Source organism: Ursus maritimus, unplaced genomic scaffold (genome assembly GCF_017311325.1).
Source record: "Ursus maritimus isolate PB19 unplaced genomic scaffold, ASM1731132v1 scaffold_21, whole genome shotgun sequence".
NCBI classification, from domain to species: domain Eukaryota; kingdom Metazoa; phylum Chordata; class Mammalia; order Carnivora; family Ursidae; genus Ursus; species Ursus maritimus.
Window position 1 is genome coordinate 50,289,088 of NW_024424564.1, and position 17,413 is coordinate 50,306,500.

Consider the following 17,413-nt stretch of genomic DNA (forward strand, 5'->3'; position numbering starts at 1 on the left):
GGTGATGGAGAGGGAAGGTGGGAGGAAATAAACTCGTGGTGGGGGAGGGCCTTAAAGGGAAAGCAAGCTCCTCGTGTGACTGAATTAGAATGTTCTAATATAAAAAATATATAAACTTCATATTAATTACATTTTTTTACTATAGTTTATAGCTTTGACTTCCTTTTTATCAGACACTGTTATAAATTCTGGAGACAATGCAATGACAAAATACAGTGCTTTTAGGGGAAGTGTAGGTGGCGGGCAAACGAACAGTATAAAGTATCCAAGAATACTATGGATCCTGGCTGATACAATCATTCACTATGACTGAAAATCATCAGTATATTTGTCAAGAATGGTAAATTTTAAATATAAATTAACACAAAAACTCTTATATAATTATCACAGACTGAACATACATTTCCACATCTTTTCTCTTCCCACAAAGATAAAGGGATAAACTTATACGACAACTTCACGAGGACACCAAGAATGGGAAAGGGAACACACACGAGAGATGTCCCCATTTCCGGACGCTGTAAATCAGACAAAGAGGGAGTGACCCAGCAGTCTGAAAGGCACAGAAAGGAATGAGTGCAGTGGAGGGGCCACTAGAACACCAGCCACGGAGTGGCACAGAGCCTGGGAAGCAGATATCTCAGAAAGTGGGGCCAGAAACCAGGTCATTAGCTCAAATTTTAAGAGGAGTTAGGTCCCTAACCCAGCCCAATTCAAGCAGTTAGCAGTCCCTGCAACAGAGATGTTTAGAGAAGACGTTTTGAGAATATCAGAAATGAAGATAAAAAAATAAAAAGTTGAAAAGAGCGTGGAGAAATTAGAACAAAAAGGCAGAGAGAGAGAGAGAACCCAGGAGAGAAAATGTAAAGACAGAGGATTGATCCAGGAGTTCCCTAATTTACAGGATTCCAGAAAGAACTGAGAAAACAGAGGGAAGGAAATTATCCAACAAACAACACACGACAAACTCCCCGCGTGGGAGACAGGAGTTTACAGATGGCAAGATGTCCCAGTGGGGGCAGCCCAGTGAGTGAAGAGACCCACCCCAAGGGAAACCAAGAAGATCCTCAAACCCTCCACAGGAGGAAGGCAGTTCACACACTCACACCAAGGACTGAACACCACGCACAGCTCCCGCCCTCAACTGCAGCAGCAGAAGCTCGAGGACAAGTCAGGAGCCAGGACTCCAAGACAGCGAGAGAAAATCACTTCAAATCTAGAATTCTATACCCAACCTCAAGTAAACACGAGGATGGGATAGAGACATACTCTCCTACAAGACAAGATCTCAAAGTATTTATCCCACACACCCTTCTCGGGACACTCCTCGGGGATGACGCGCTGCATTAAACGAGGGCGCAGACCAAGAACGGCAAAGACACGGGGTTCAGGAAACGGCGCTCCCTGGAGGAAAGAAGGGAGTGACGACGATGACAACACCCCAGGCGAACAGCTATGCAACCGACCGAAAGAACGAACATCTGCTGTCGGGTGTGGATTAGAGAGATGTGGTCTGAGAAAAGCCATAACAACATGAATTAATAATCCTAGAGAAATGAAGAGTTTTAGAAGAAAGGAAAGAGAATCATAGCATATTTTGTATTACAGAGTCAGATGTTGAAATATGGGGGGAAAGGATCAATAAATAAAACAAATAGCAGCAAAACAGAGGAAAGCGCAGAGCACTTGGCTGGCGGGCTCGAGCAGAGCCGCTCCCCTCGCTACGCGGTGCTGCACCGACACGACTCCGCCCCTAGGCACCCGTATTACTGATAAAAAATACAAGTTAAACACATCTTCCAAATTACTTCATTTTCTGTCCCTCATGTGGGCCTACGGGCTCTAATCTGGAGGAATTACCACGTGGTGCAGAAGAATAAACGGCAAGGCTGGACCGAGGAAAGGAAAGAGCGGAACCCGCAGGAAGGTTAGAGCGAGCCCGGGAGGGGACTCCCTACTCACCATCTCTCTGGCTATTTCCAGCGCCTCCTGCAGGCCGTAGAGCCTGCCGCAGACCAGGTAGATTCCATTGGCCCAGAGAATACAACCCTCATGGACCCAAAATTCATTGCTGTCAAGAGGTAGTTCAGGGATTTGTAACTCCAGCTCGGGGCCACCTTCTGAAGTGGTGGGCACGGAGGGCTTTGAGTCCAAAGCAGTCTTTTCGCTGCTGCCCTCGGCGGTGGCTTTCTTACAGGGGAGCCCCCGGGACAGGGACCGAGGGCCTCCGCCGCAGTCTTCCGAGCGGTGTCGCCGCTTAAACCTGGGGTGGGCGGCCAGGCTCCTCTGCTCCTTCTGCTGCTGCTGCTCGTCCTCCTCCTCAGTGTCCGTCTTGGAGCCGTTCGAAGCGCTTTTGTGCCGTACCTTCACTTTGCTCTGCGTCTCCGTGGCCCGCTTGGGAGGCGGGTTCTTCGGGAGAGTGGCTGCATAATCTTGCGGATAAAAGGGTCCAAAGAGGTCGCCCATGTTCCGGTAACTGGCCCACTTGCCACACAGACAGCAAACCAGGTGCCCCATAACAGAAGACTCTGTTACAACAGGGCCCTGCAGCATGAAGGACGAAGCTGGGAGCGCCTTGCTTTCAGTGCTGCTGGGTGGCGGGGTCAGAGACCGCTGACCCTTCCGACCCCTCACCAATTTGGTCTGTTCTTCTTCTTCAGCATTGATGATTGTACAAACGGCTCCAAGTTCACACTTATTTACTACATGGATGTAAGGGAAAAAAGACTTGTTCTTGGCATCAGTTTTATCCAGTGGCTGGGTGGCATACTTTAGTTTGATCTCAGGTTCTTGGGGTTCCACGATGGGAACTGCTTGTTTGGTTTTCCGCTTCCTTGGCTGTGCCCCAGGCTTCCTTCTCTCCCGCCTTTGCCTCTGCTTTTTTGGCTTTGGCTCTCCATCTGCAGAAGCTTCTGGTATCTGAGGGGGCTGAGGGGGTGGAGGCGGTGGCTGCTGTTTCTTTTGCTTGTTCACACTACCAATGGGTCTCCCCTTCTTCTTTCCTGATGGGAAGTACCCCTTCGGGGGGAAGCCCTCTTGTTTGGGGGAAATCGTCACTGTATCATTCTCTTTCTCTTCAGCCTTGGGGTTTGCCTCAGGGGCCGACACGCCCGCTGGAGGTACATTCTTTGAGTCAGAAAAGATTAAAGGTGCCGTCCCACCAAGGGAACCATCTGGTCTCCCCTGGTTACTCCCAGGCTTCTGTGAGGTCGCAGATGTCATGGTACCAGGGGGGTCCTTTCCAGCAGTGAGCGTGTCTGGGTGTGTCTCGGTCTTCACTTTGTCGTCCCCACCGCCACGCCACTCCTCTGAAGACCGTGGCAGGGGCTTTTCTATGCTCAATTCCTGGCTTGTTGGACAGACTAGGTCAGATACGAGCTCACCTTTTCTCTTCTCCATCTCGGCATCCTGAACGGCAACGCTCCCACCTTCGGGAGGGCCGCTCTTCAAAGACAGTATGTCATCGAGAGTAACCGTGTCTCCCCCGGCCTCCGCGCTGTTCGAGGATGCACTCCTCCTAATATTTGGGGACGTGATCTTCTGCACGATAGCTTCCAATTTCAACCCCCGGCCTTTCCGGGGGGGCAGTATTTTGGTCTTAGCAGGACTTGTGAGGGTAACAGCAGGGCAGTTTCTACTGTCTGGACTTGGAAGGTCCTTGGAGGATTCTCTCTTAGGGACAGATTTGACATCCTGACTGTGAGAAAGATGCGCATAGGAATTGAATGCTCTATCGGCGCCTTCTTTTGGTGGGTGAAGGAGGCGCCCTTTATCTTCGGTGTTACTGTTCTTCACATCTTGTGACTGCCTCTTGCTGGGAATGGGAGAGATAAAGGAACGCACCCGCCTTCGCATGATTAGGGGGTTTTGAGAGGAATGATCCTCTTGGCCTGGAAGCCTGAGCATAACGTTACTGGGTTTGGATGACTGGGACGTGTCGGCGAGCCCGTGTCCGTCGGCCTCATGGGGCGGCCCATACCTCTTCTGATTGGACATTCCTGGAGGACCGCTGCTTTTGGCCGGAGAAGTCTGCCGGGAAAGATCCCAACAAGATTCCTGTTGTAACTTCTGAGAGCCATGCTTCAATTCGATGCCTTTGTTAGACAGACCATCACTGGACATGAGGCAGCGCCCCCCTTCCTGACCGCTGGGGTCATGGTAAGTCCCCATGGGTGGGCCATACATCATACCATCTTTGTCGTTTTTCAGAGGGCTCCGCACTCTGTCAAGAAACTGCTGCTGCCTTGGGCTCTTCCGTGGTCCCTCCTGCCTGTGCTGTGCTGCAGCGATCACTCCCTGAGCAGAACTGCTGCTCCAGTCTTTATATTCCTCTTGTTGCTGTTGGTACATCTGTCTCTTATAATGGAGCTGAGAATTCAAACCTGCACTGGGGTCCCCGTAAGCATGAGCCCGAGTGTTTGTGTGGTAAGCAGAGGCCAGGCTTTCTGAGTTGGGAGAGAAAGGAGCGTGTAAAGAACTCCGGTTGGCCCTCTCTGAAAAGGTCATGTGCGGGTTCATGTGATGAGGGTCTCCCCCTGGGCCTCTGCTTCTCCCAGGAGACATCTTCAGTTTTTCTGAGAAGTCATGATACTGCGAAGGGGACCGACCTCTCATGCCCTCCCGACCACCGACTCTGCCAGGGACCCGCCGCATTGGCGTGGGTCTGCTGTCTTGGGGGCCATAGTCTGAGATGGAATCGTGGGCTGCTCCAGGGCTGGCATTGCCTCGGTAAGACTCGTGCTTGATGCTAGCAGGATGGCAGTGGTCTCCGGATTTCTTGTTGTTGAAACTAGCTTGGGATTTGGATTGTTCGAAGTCTTCCTCCTTTATCTGCCCACTCTGGGATTTCAGCTTTGTTTCCATGGATACCAACCCACCTGGAAGAATGACCGACTGACTTAAACTTGGATTGAGCCGTTCACTCCTCCCAAGTCTGGTGTCAGCACCCATGTGTCCCAGTGAGTGAGCCCCTGGGTCCCTGACAATCTGTCTTAGTGGAGAAATATCACAGATCACTGATCTTCTTTCAGAGAGGGAACCCCCGGGCTCATGGGCCGATGACTGAGGCTCTATTTCAAACTTTCTGGGAATCGGATAGTCAGCCAAATTGATCTGTTTCATTTCTGGAGCCGTGCTGCTTGACTTCCTTTCCCAAGGGCCCCAGTGTGGGTTTTCTAATAGGGACCCGATGCTTTTGTTCAAAAGGCCCCTGCTAGCTAACTCATTGGTCTGACTGACTAAGACGTTAGGCCTCGTGGCTCCTTCCAGGCCCCCAGCCACGCCCTGATGCTCCTGAGTACTCCTAGAGTATCTCCTGTCAGGGTGGTGGTGGTAACCCTGAAGCACTTCCTGCAGGAGGCTGGGGAACTTCTCATTTCTCCCCTTACGCTCCCCGTGGCCAGTGAAATCCCCCTTATCTTGTCCTGTAGGATACTGAGGGAAGCTACTGACATTTCTTGGCACGGCTGACCCGAAACTGTCTTTGTAACTGTAGCGCAGGCTTCCAGGAGATTTGCTGGGCTCACTCCTGCCTATAAAACCAGGGCCCACCGCAGAATGCCCGCCCTGGCCGTTTCCCTCTCCATTGTGGTTGGAGTTATTATCTACATTCTTGCTTCCTTTGCTCCCTCCCCCTGGGGGTTCTGGCTGTGGGACTGAGGGGTGACTGGTTTCCTTGGCCCCTCCGGCGCTGGGTGGCCTCTGAGGGGCTGCGGGATCATCCTCTTGGGAGCCTTTATCTTGTCCACCAGGCTTTTCTACCCGACCTGTCATGGCTTCCCGGGAGACAATCACCCCAACTGTCTTCTCATTGACTTTGGGGTTGCCCTCGGACGACAGCGGAGTGTCCTTAGCACCGGGCGAGGCAGCCTCTTCTCTGGCCGCAGGACTGGCACTGAGTCTGGGGGCTTCATTCTGAGTGCCTTGTGCCGGTGAGGAGCCCGCCTTCTCGGAGGCTCCGCCCTTATAGGTGGTGTCGGAGCTGGTGCTCTGGCCACTTAACTGCCTCACGCGCTCGCCCTGATCCTCGGAGCTGCTGGAGCAGCCTCCGTCCAGCGACTCGGCCATGGGGGACTTCAGCTGTTCTTCAGGCTGCGAGGAGCCTTCGGAGTTTGTGCAGCTGTCTGCTTTCTTCGAAGAGGAGGAGGGCCTCTTGGAGGTCTTCTTCTGAGGTGTCAGGGCATCAGAAAGTAGCATGTGCTGCACAGTATTAGGAAGATTGGCCACTTGAGTACTCAGGGCGCTCAAACTACTCAGCCCGGGATCTGTCAGTCGCTTTTCCGGCACTCCTTCTAGTCCAAACCCTTTGAAGCCTGCAGCATGAGAATTAGGACTGGGCATCATTGAGGGGGTCGGGCTGAGCTGGGGCATTAACTGTAAAATTCTGTTTCTGGAACCCATGGGCACACTGCCCTGCCCACACTGGAGGTTCTCCCCGCTCTGCATCAGAGGAGATGGGGTGGAGCTACAGCTCGGAGACTGAACCACAGAGGCCGCTGGGGAAGGGTTCGAGATGGGGCTGAAGTTCTGGTGGAACTGCATGGGGGACCTCACGGGCACCTCCGGCTGGCTGTACTGCCCCACCTGCGCCTGCAGGGGCAGCTTGCCAGCAGCGTTGCTGTACTGCATCACATGCTGAGGGGCGTGCTGCTGCGGCGGCTGGGCCGGCGGCTGCGCCTGCTGCTGCCCCTGCTGCGTCCCTTGGGGCATCTTGGCCTGTTCGAAACTTTTCATAGACTGAGGCTGATAGCTGTAATTGGACTGTGTTCCGTAAGCCTGTGCGTTAGAACCCACGCTGTGTCCCTCATACTGGGAGCCAGCATTCACACTGTAACTGCCATCGTAGCTCTGGCCAGACTGGCTGAAACGCTGCGGGGAAGGGAAGGAGGAGGAGGAGGAGGAGGCGGCGGAGGACTGGTAGTGCTGGCCGAACTGACCCACTCTCAGCTGGTAGCCAGTAGCAGAGGACGGCAGCGTTGAGGGCCGCTGCATTGGCTGCAGATGGGATGAACCAGACGCTGGCTGGCCAGTGGCTTGTGGCAGAGGCTGATGGGACTGGTAGAGCTGCTGCCTCAACTGCTGGACCTGCTGCTGCTGCTGCTGCTGGCTGGAAGCCTGCTGTTGGTACTGAGCACTCCCGGGAGAGAAGGGCCCCGTGTAATCCTGCTGATAATGAGACACACCGCCCAGAGCAGAGTGCTGTGCTTGAAACTGGCCCACGTGCCCCTCGCTCCCATACTGATTGCCGAAGCTGCTCCCCTGGGGGGGTCCGTAGCTCTGCACAGGCCCCGAAGGCCTTCGCTGAGGCGGCTGCGGGGTTCCTGTCGTCACGGGGTCTTTGCTGCCTGCCATGTAGTAAAAGTCTCCGGCCTCTTTCCTGAAACCCTGGTAGCCCTGATGGCCAGAGGTTTCACTAGCCATCGCTGCTGTCGTTGCCGTTCCTCGTCGGCCACCGCCACTGCTGCCGCCGCTGCCGCCACTGCTGCCGCCTGCGCCCCCAAAATTCTGGAACATCTGGGCTTGACGCGGGCTGAACTCTTCTATCCGGGACGAGCCGTGTACTTCCTGCGGGTAGCTCTGCTGGTCTCCGTGGTAACTGCTTTGCTCCCGGAAGGACTGCATACTGTTCAGCAGCACGGCAGCGGGCCAACAGCCCTCCTGGAAATGGAAGAGGAGAGAGAAATATCAGACACGCATCTCCTCTGCACACAGAAAATCAAGTCTGGGTGATGGAGGGGATACGGTAATTCAGATGCCCAGGTGAAGGGGACGAGCTTGAATTTCATCTCCTTTTATTTCTTATCCTATCCATTTCTGAAAATGCCAATAAGCAGAGAAATGACCTCAAGAGTGAGGCAGAAGTCTACGGGAGTATGAAAAGAAACATTCTGGGTAAATTCAAAATTGGTACAGGAAAAAAAAAAATCACACCTCATTATTAAATAAATGAGCCCCCAACATTCAAGTGGGCTAAAATATGGGGCTGTGCTATTACTGTTAATTTTTTAAAAACACAGCCATTTTTAAGTCAGTCTTCCAGTTATGCTGGGGAGGGTGAGAAAAAACACTTTCATCTATTTGCTTTCCTGTATTAGCCTGATCGTTGGACTGATGTCTCAAACAATGAGGAGGCAGTCCCGCCCTCCCCAACTTTGAGAAACAGAACTTGCCGGAGAACAGAAATCAGTCTTTGTGTCCAAATGCACATGAGAGCAGGTTTCCTGTAATTATCAACCACCTGTGATGACTGGCGACCCCAGGACACTCAGCTCTTCTCATTATATGGATTCCTTATTGCTGCAGCAATCCACACAGACCCAGGGCTTAACCTCTCTCTTGACATGTAATTGTGTACAAGGCACTCCTCCCTTCAATCATCTCTCCTCGACTCCCAGGGACAAAGGACTAGGCAGCATAGGCCAAAGCAGCAGCGACCATTCTTCCAGATTCTTTCTGGAAGTAGTCTGCAAGAAGTTCCAGCACCTCTAACACCTACATCGTGTTTTATTTGCCAATCTAGTATTCACACAGTTATTATTGGCCATTACTGTGAAAGAGGGACTTGAAACAGTCGCTCTGGAGAACAGTACAAGATATAAAGGAAAATAAAAATTCATCAAGCTAGGACCTAGACTCTTCCCAAAATCATCTGATTGGGTCAATACCTTGCATTACCTTTGCTAATGTAATTAGCATGTAATGTACCACTCCTCTTAGATAATTAATCGGGTAATTTTATTTTGCCTTTTGCCTGGGCCTATCTCCTTCTCAGAGTCAGCTAAGTAAGACGAGCCCAAACTGCTCCAAAAGTCTTTAAAATCCATTACTTAAAAAAGGAATTGAGAGAGGTGCCTGTGTGGCTCAGTCAGTTAAGCATCCAACTCTTGGTTTCAGTTCAGACCATAATATCGGTTGTGAGATCGAGCCCCATGTTGGGCTCCAAGCTGGGCGTGGAGCCTGCTTAAGATTCTCTGTCCCCCTCTCCCTCTGCTTCTCCCCCCACCCCAAAAAGGTTGTGAAATAAGTATGGGTTAGGGTAAGTTAGGAGACAGTTTCCTACAATGACTTACACTAAGCTAGTTTCTTAGTTCCTGCTCAGCGCTAGTGGACAATAAAGTTGCTGGAAGGAAAGTCAGTGATCCCTTTAAAAGGTAAGTTGGATTCCTTATCTCCAAGCCCAATGGGGGCTCCCCATCTCATTCAAGTGAAGCTGCTCTGGGGGTCCCTGTCTCCACCCCATTACCTCCCTGACCTCCCCTGCCACCCTGTGCTCTAGTCCTGCTGTATCCTGCTCCCGAGACCACTAAAGGCATTTCTACAGAGGAATTTTGCCCTAGCCTCCGATGTGCTACCCCTGTAGCAGCATGGTTTGCCCCTCTTACTTCTCTCCAGTCTCTGATCAAATGTCAACTGACTGGTAAGGCCTCCCCTGGCCATCCTATTCAAAACCGCTAACTCCACACCTGAGGCTGGGCTTTCCCCATCTCCCTCCCTACCACTTATTCCCAACAGACACAGATACGCTACCCGTGTGCTATCGTCTCTCCCCCCACGAGAACGTAAATTTTCTAAAGGCCTGAGACTTTGTGCCTAGCTGTAATCCTCATGTCATTAAAATGGTAAAGAGCACATGTCAGGCTTTCTGTGAACCAGCAAATGGTACAAGAACCAGGCTTTAGAGAACTAGGCTAGAACGTACCTACACAGAGGTGGTGGTGTGGCGGGAGATGAGAGAGTTGCAGGAAGAGAAAATAGAACGTGATCGATCTAAAAGCAGAGCTGGAGGATGCTGAACACCCTGCCTGTAAAATCCTCCAGGCCCAGCTCCAAGGGAAAAAACCCAACTTGAGTCTCCACGAGAGCCCTAAAGAGGCTCTGGAGAGTAAACGTGGGTCATGGCTGAAGATGGTCAGTAACTCCAAACTCAGAAAGCTGTCCCACTTCTTCCTGAAATACCTTCAGTCTAAAATAGCTAGACTTTGATATTAAGTTTGATTACATAATCACATGACCCAAAGTCATCTTTAAACATTCAAGTACAAATAATCTCAGAATCTAAAGGAAACCGTTTCTCATCATCTTCAAAATGCCTCTGCAACAGACTGCTCTTCTCTGTGGTCCAGCGAGTCCGCCGGGCAGCCTACTGCCGGGCCCGCTACAGCAGCCGCCCTGCACACGCACTGCCACTACCCTCACAGCACGGACAAGCTCGTTCCACAGATGAGGAGACCGAAGCACGGAGCTCACGAGGCTCCGGAGCAACAGCCCCCTCAGGCCACGTTCCTAATGCTACACTACCCGGAGGACCCGGGATGCAGTCAGCGACAGCTGCCACTTGTCCCGTTAGAGTGGGCGGCCACCAACTATACTGTTCAGCCGTCCCTTCTCTGCCCCCCTCTCACCAGGACCTCCCCCATTATTCCCAGCACCGCTGAAAACATTGTGTCCGCACAGATCTCTCCTGTTTGTGGTGTGCCTCCAACCTGGCTCTCAGGGCCAGTGGCCTCTGCATGACAGAAGGTGGCTGAGATGGGTTACAGCGGACAAAAAGACTAAATCTGGAAGTTTAATGAAACGCTTTCTTAAGAGATAACCTCTCCACAAATAAATATTTTACATGTTGTTCAATTAATCCTTCCGTAAATAAAATCAGGCTTCTGAAAATCTGAGTGTATAAACAATGTTGTCACTTGCTCCAAAGTTTTCCTCACGAGCCCCTAAGAGCTAAAGACCAATTTAACACCAGCCAGTCCCGCTGCAGGCTGCCTGGTCCCTGAGAAAACCCTATCTCCACAGGGGCAGAGATTTGGGTATGATTCCTCAGAGGTCCGTTCTCAGCCCTTCCCCTGGAATTCCCTGTCCTGTAGGATGCCCTTCTCCCTAGTTCTGGTTTATGGACCAGGCGAAAAAGAAAAAATTCCCAGCCAAATACCTCCCGCAGGGTAGAGGTCATGCTAAATACTCTTAGTATACATGAAGGATCCGGTTGTGAGAAAGTGAATGCAAGTTCATCTGTTTTAGGAGTTCCAAGTAAAGCAATTAGGAAGACCAAGTATACCAGTAATTGAAAATGTCAGCCCAGAGTATCTGTAATTTTAGTATCAGCATTATAAAATAAGCTACTAATAGAGATCATTCCAATACTATCCTATCATTTTAAAAAAGCAAATATAATTAGTTTTGAAGCATCGTGATTAATAATGACAAATGCCTGAACTTCCTTGTTTGAATGAATACAGACATGGTTAAAGAAAATCTGACACTCCAAAGGAAGTCAGTCACCCATGAGGAATTTGTATACGCGCTCTGAAAAGAAGTTTGCCAACGCACCTCCCTCCCCAACTCTCCCTTTCCCAGACTTTTCCTTTTCCGATTTTTTCCTGTTTTCCTAGCCTTCTGAACGGTTTCAGAAGGCCGTGGAGTTGACTCAGCAAGGTCCCAGACTTACTGCCTTTACGTTCACGGCCTAGAGTCCACACACCGACTTCGCGGCAACCGCAGCTTATGCCTATGGCCTGCTCTCCACCCCATCACAGAGCCCACGACCTTGCCATCTTACAGAAGACAACAGCCACTTTCACTGTCCTCCTTCCTTCACATGCCCCACACCATCCCACTCCCCATTCCACTCTTCTCTACCAAGTGCTCTAAACTGTCTTCAACACAGGTTCCTCCCAAGATCTTTTTAAGTACCTGCTTCCTCTTTCAGTTCAGGTTTAACCACTGTTTTTCTGCTCCTTCTCCTTCCTTGCCTTGAAAAAATGCTTCACTTCTCAAGATGAACACGCTCTACGCTTCTAGATATGGCCTCTACCCGGTGGATTATCCTGTTTGTCCTCCAGCCTCCCTGCTCACCCATCTCCGCCCTGCTCTATGTCCTAGGAACGCGTACAGTAGGGACCCCAAGAGGCTCCAGTGCCCCTGGCTTTTGGGCCGGCCTGCTTGGGAAGAGGTGGGGGGGGGGGATTTGCTGTGTGAGCTCCAACTCTGCAGTCGCTGAGGCTGGCTGAGATTGTCCACCAATGGCCACGCTCCCTTTGGGCAGCAGCCACTTTCTCCAGGTCTCAGAAACTGCTTCCTCCTCTTGCCTTTCAGGCCTGAGGGCGGGGGGCGGGTAACAACTGCTACTGCTGGCGGAGGAGACTCTACTTTCTCCACTGGTGCCCCCACCCCTGCTCACCCTGTGTAAACAGTCCCAGTCCTGCGCTGTGGTCAGCTTGGCGTCATGATGACCCTCCTTCTAAGTCCTCCTCTGCAGATCAGAAGCTGGGAGCGACTTTCCATAACCCCCTTTCCAGCACAGATGAAACGAGAAGCACAAGAGAGATTTGGAAAACAGAAGAAAAAGGAGAGACTGATAGCCCCAGAGGTAGCTGCGCCAGCAGACGCAGATGCTTGGCGGCTTCCCTGGGAGCTCATGAGAACCACTCACTGTGGTACCGCAGCCTGAGACGGTCAGGCACAGCTTCCCCGACCTTCTCAACCCCTGTTCTTCCGACAGCTGGATAAACCCTTAATTCCTCTATCAAAACTCTTCATACCTGGAACAGAAAGCTTCCCTTCTCCTGAATGATAGAATTAAATGCTCCTCAAGTTACCCAGCTTGAGTGTGCCATCTGTTTCCTACAGGACCCTGACTAATATAGTTCTTCTCTTAGTCCTAGGATTTCAGAGTAGGATATTATCACTTGGGGAGTGAGAGACTTCTATTTCATGCAATATGGCATACCAGAGGGACTAAAAAACAAAACACCTAGAAATGTCAGAAAAAATGCACAGCCAAGCTGCAAATAAGAAATGTCCTGAGTTCGAAATTGGATGGGATACTGAAAACAGAGTGGCAAGCAGGTGCTGGGCTCTGTCCCCCAGGGACGGGGTGGGGTGGGGTTTGTGGCACTAATCAACCACATGGCCATGGTTCTAGTGCCTGTGCAGGGCCAGAAGACAAGGCCTCCGGCCCTCTTTAGGTAGTGGGGGGGGGGGGGGACACAGAACAGTCACTTGTGGCTAGAATAATTTCTATAAAGATGACAAAATATATTTATTCTTAGGCTGTCACCAACTCATTTTCAGTGACAAAAACGTTCTTTCCTCAACTGACCCAACTTCCCATCCTCCAGGAAAACCAAAATCAGCTCTCAGCTGTCTTAAGCAAGAAGCTTTAGCATAATCCCAAACTCATCTCCTCCTGTAACCCTTTATCTTTAAGATGTCACCTAATCCTAATACTTCTCCACTTCCTGCATTCGTCCCTTACCTCTCCTGCCTTGTCACTGCAGCTTTCATCTTTCCTGGGGAAATAACAGCTCCACAAGTTCTCTTTCCCAGCACCAATCACCCGGAACAGCTTTTCTTCACCCAAGTCCTGACAGTGTTCCCCTCCCCATATGCCCTGAAGCCCTCTGGTATCTTCCCACCCCAATTTCTGCTCCTCTCCACCGGCTCAAACAAACTGCTCAGTCCCCTCCAGGCCACCTCCTGTTCTCACCACAAAGCCTTCTCTGAAGCATCCCTAGGTCCAAAAATTCCTTCCCACTTTGTCAGTCATGTGGCTCTCAGAACCTTAAGAGCTCCGGAAATGTGATCTTCTCTACAACTCTTCCTTAAAAACAGAGAATTCACCGGCTTTTCTCTGCTTGGTGAAAACAAACGTAGTAAAGTACATTTGCCTTTAATCACGACCTAAGGTGTGTGCTATTGATGTAGTAACAGCTACCATTTATTCTACGTGTCATATGCTGTGTGGCTTTACGTACATTTCAACTTACAGATGAGGAAACAAAAAACAGATCAAGTATATAATTTGCCGAAAGTCACTCTTCGAGGATAAACTGGAGCTGATACTCTGTAACTCAATTTTAAAGTTCATATTCTTTCTTCCACTGCACCACAGATTCAGAAAGGAGCACCCAAATCCAGGTTTTTAAAACTCCTGACAAACACTCGTGTCAGATCTGTAATACCCGCAGCTCTCTGCCATTTACTGCATATATAATACAAGCCCCATACTGTGCCAGGCACCCTACGTACATGTTAATGTAGGTCGTCCTCGCCATGTGCTAAGAAGCATTACCGCTCCTTTCTGTAAACTAAGGCTCGGAGACGACAGCAAGCAAAATATTCATAGTGTATGGAGAGGTGAGATATGGAATGCCTACCCCCAAACCCCACTGTACTTCTGGCAGAAGCCTGCCTTGAACTAGCAGCAAGACACTCACAAATTGGGAAGCATTTTAAAAAGAAATCTTGAAATTTGCTAGAATTGAGTTCACTGCTTGTACCTGGATATATCCATGTTCTTTGTTTTAGGTACGTGCAAACGTGGGATCTTCCTGAGTACATCAATCGGGCACAAAGACTTGCCTGGTGACTTGATATTTCAAATTCTATATCCTGTTTGCAGAGGTGCAGAGTCTAGATTTTTCTCGGTGACTGACAGATCTCAGTACAATTAGGCCTTCAGAATAAGATGAGGTGTTGACAGTATTTGCTGACTGGCTCCCTAGCTGAGAAGCCCAGAAAGCAGCTTAAGGAACCAACTCAATCAGAATCTGCAAGTCAGTTAGTTATCCGGAGGAAAAGAAACCTGCCAGAGTGCTACAGATCTAAAAAGTTTGCTCTCTGAGGGTCCAAACCTGTATTATATTAGTCATGGAAGATAAAAAATATCCACCTTCAACCATGATCAAATTAATGCCAGCAAAAACTAGAGGCACAAATTTATAGCTGTTAATTTTTCCAAAAAACTTTAAGAGATGATACCCCATCTGGTGAGGTTAGGATGAAGCTGGTACAAACAATAACGAAAGCAGAATAAGTTACTAAAACTTTTTTTAAAAGCCATTTGGAAATAAAAATACCAGTTATTTTTGACCTAGTAATTCTATTTACTAGATTTCTATCCTGGGGAAATCTCAAAACAATCAAACAAAAATCAAAGTACCAACCTATTAACTCCAGTGATCTCTAAAAGAAGAAAGGAAGCAGGGGGAGAGCGAAGAGAAAAACCCTGCTCTCCAGGCACGCACCCTGCAGGCACTGAGGCCAGCTGAGACCAATGGCCACACTCCTTCGGGCAACCTAAATTTTGGCAAGAACGTAATTCTTTATCATTTGAAAATTACTAAGCAAAGTATGGTAAATCCACTTAACAGAACAGTACATACTAATTAAAAGTAACTGCGCAGGCGCTGGCACCATGGGGGATGCTTTTACATCTATAGGCCAATGAAAAAGAGCAGCGTGTACAGGCATACCTCGGAGACACTGCAGTTCTGGTTCCGATAAAGCCAGTCACGTGAATGTTTTTCCCAGGCAGTGTAACAGTGACGTGTATACTATACTGAAGTGCGCAACGGCATTATGTCTAAAAAAACAATGTCCAGGAGCACCTGGGGGGTGCAGTTGGTTAAGCGTCCGACTCTTGATTTCGGCTCAGGTCATGATCTCACGGCTGTGAGATCAAGCCCCGCGTCAGGCTCCATGCTCAGGGCGGAACGTGCTTCTCTCCTCTTCCCTCTCCCTCTGCCCCTCCCCCAGGGCTCTTGCCTCCTCTCAAATAAATAAATCTTTAAACAATAAAAATAAAACAATGTACGTGTCTTAATAAAAAATACTTTGTTAAAAAATGCTAACCATCCTCTGAACTTTCAGCAAGTCATAGTCCTGATCACAGATCACCGTAACAAATGTAATAATAATGAAAATGTACGGGATATTGCACCAAACTGTGACGCAGAGACACATCGTGAAGCAAACGCTGTTGGAAAAACGGCACCCATTAACTTGCTTGATGCAGGGTTGCCACAAACCCTCAATTTGTAAAAAACAAAACACAGTATCTGCACAGTGCAATAAAGGGAAGCGCCATAAAACAAGGTGTGCCCTAAGCGCGTACCTGCATTACGGTTACAGTGCTCCAGAAATCAGACATCCATCCGGTCCAAAGCCAAAGAGAATAGTATGAAAATTAAAACCCTGTGACTACTCAGGGCGGCAGAACTGTGGTTTGCATTTTCTTCCTTTTCATTTCTATTTACATTAATGTCTGTAGAAAATAATCACTTTAAAATTTAATTAACCTCATTTAAGAAATTTACCCCTCACACAATTTCAAAAATATCTTTGCTCTATCTATTCCTACTGACAACAAAGCATTACCCTGGCCATGGGGAAGAAAGGAAGGCACAAGAGACCCCCCAAGTCCAGAGCAGGTGGGAGAGAGAGGCACTTGCCAGGCAGAATCTCTGCTCCAGGAAACCTGGCGCCAATACCACGCATGCACCTCAGACGCTGTGGTGCCCAAGCAAGTGTACATGCAAAAATAACCAGCTCTGAGCTATTTTTCAGAATCAGGCCTAAAAACAGCTGAAATCCACTCCACAGTGGGCAGGCCTATTTTTAGACACAATCTTAAACAGCCACGAGGTTGTAGCATCCTATCAACTGTATGCTTCTGTAACTGTACAGAAATGCCATAACTTTGCTCCTGGCTAAGCCAAAAGAGGCTGCGTCCCATCCCCACTTGATGGCTACCTGTTATCTTCATAGAGGCATCCCAAGATCAATTTACATGACAACATCTGTGGGCAGGATGGCCAACAGTTCTTGGAAAGGGGGTTGGAGCAGGGTGAGGGGCTAGCTGGGGTTCCCTGCAGATTTCTCCTGTTGGGCCTGAGGGCTTTTAAAGATGTTACTGAATTTTCCCCCATTTAAAGACTGTGTGAGTACATTATTTCTAAACCTTCCCAGGCAAAAGGGTCACAGAAAGCAATTAGTGTTGCTACTCAGAGGCAAAAGTGTTTCATTTTATAATAGCAACAAAATTAAAAAGATACCAGTGGGCTAATCCAAAGGAGAAATGGGCAAAAGCCAGATGATGAAAATTATAAATTTTACTGAAGGACCCAAAAGGAGAGCTGGAAACAAAATGAAATAGACAAACCGGAACACACAACGTATCTAGACAAAAAAGACCCATTTTATTGAGGTCAAGTCTCCAGAAAGAGTTCCAGTCAAAATCTCAATAGTATATTAAAAAACAATTCTGAAATAATTTCAAACATACAGAAAAGTACTAGAATAGTACAGCGCTCACACACTCCCCTCAACAACATCCCCCAACGGATAACGTTTTACATCATTTGCTCTATTACCTAAGCGCATACTCATTACCTATATACACCCACCCACCCCCATCAGCTTCTTCCTGACCTCTCAGAGCAGGCTGAAGACATGAAGCCCTGTCAACCCTAAATATTCCAGTATGCATATTTTCAAAAACAAGGACACTCTTGTATGTAACCAGCATACAACTCTCCATATTAGGAAATCAACACATCCAGTCTAATCTACAGACTCCATTCAAATCTGGTAAACTGTCCAAACAATATTTCTTTTTTTCTTTCTGATCCAC

The 17,413-nt window shown here is 49.1% G+C and overlaps 1 protein-coding gene across 2 annotated transcripts in view; it reads right to left on the bottom strand.

The window, feature by feature from the left end:
* The window catches only part of TCF20 (transcription factor 20), a 56,814-nt gene extending 48,804 nt beyond the window's left edge, over positions 1 to 8,010 (bottom strand). The window contains exon 1 of one of the 2 annotated variants that reach the window (XM_008702924.2): positions 1,963 to 8,008. In XM_008702924.2, the coding sequence (XP_008701146.2) occupies positions 1,963 to 7,620 (5,658 nt within the window). In that variant the 5' untranslated portion in view covers positions 7,621 to 8,008. Of the gene's footprint in view, positions 1 to 1,962 lie in introns of both variants that reach the window. The other variant, XM_008702925.2, reaches the window with a different exon arrangement.
* Between the last annotated feature and the right edge of the window lie 9,403 nt (positions 8,011 to 17,413).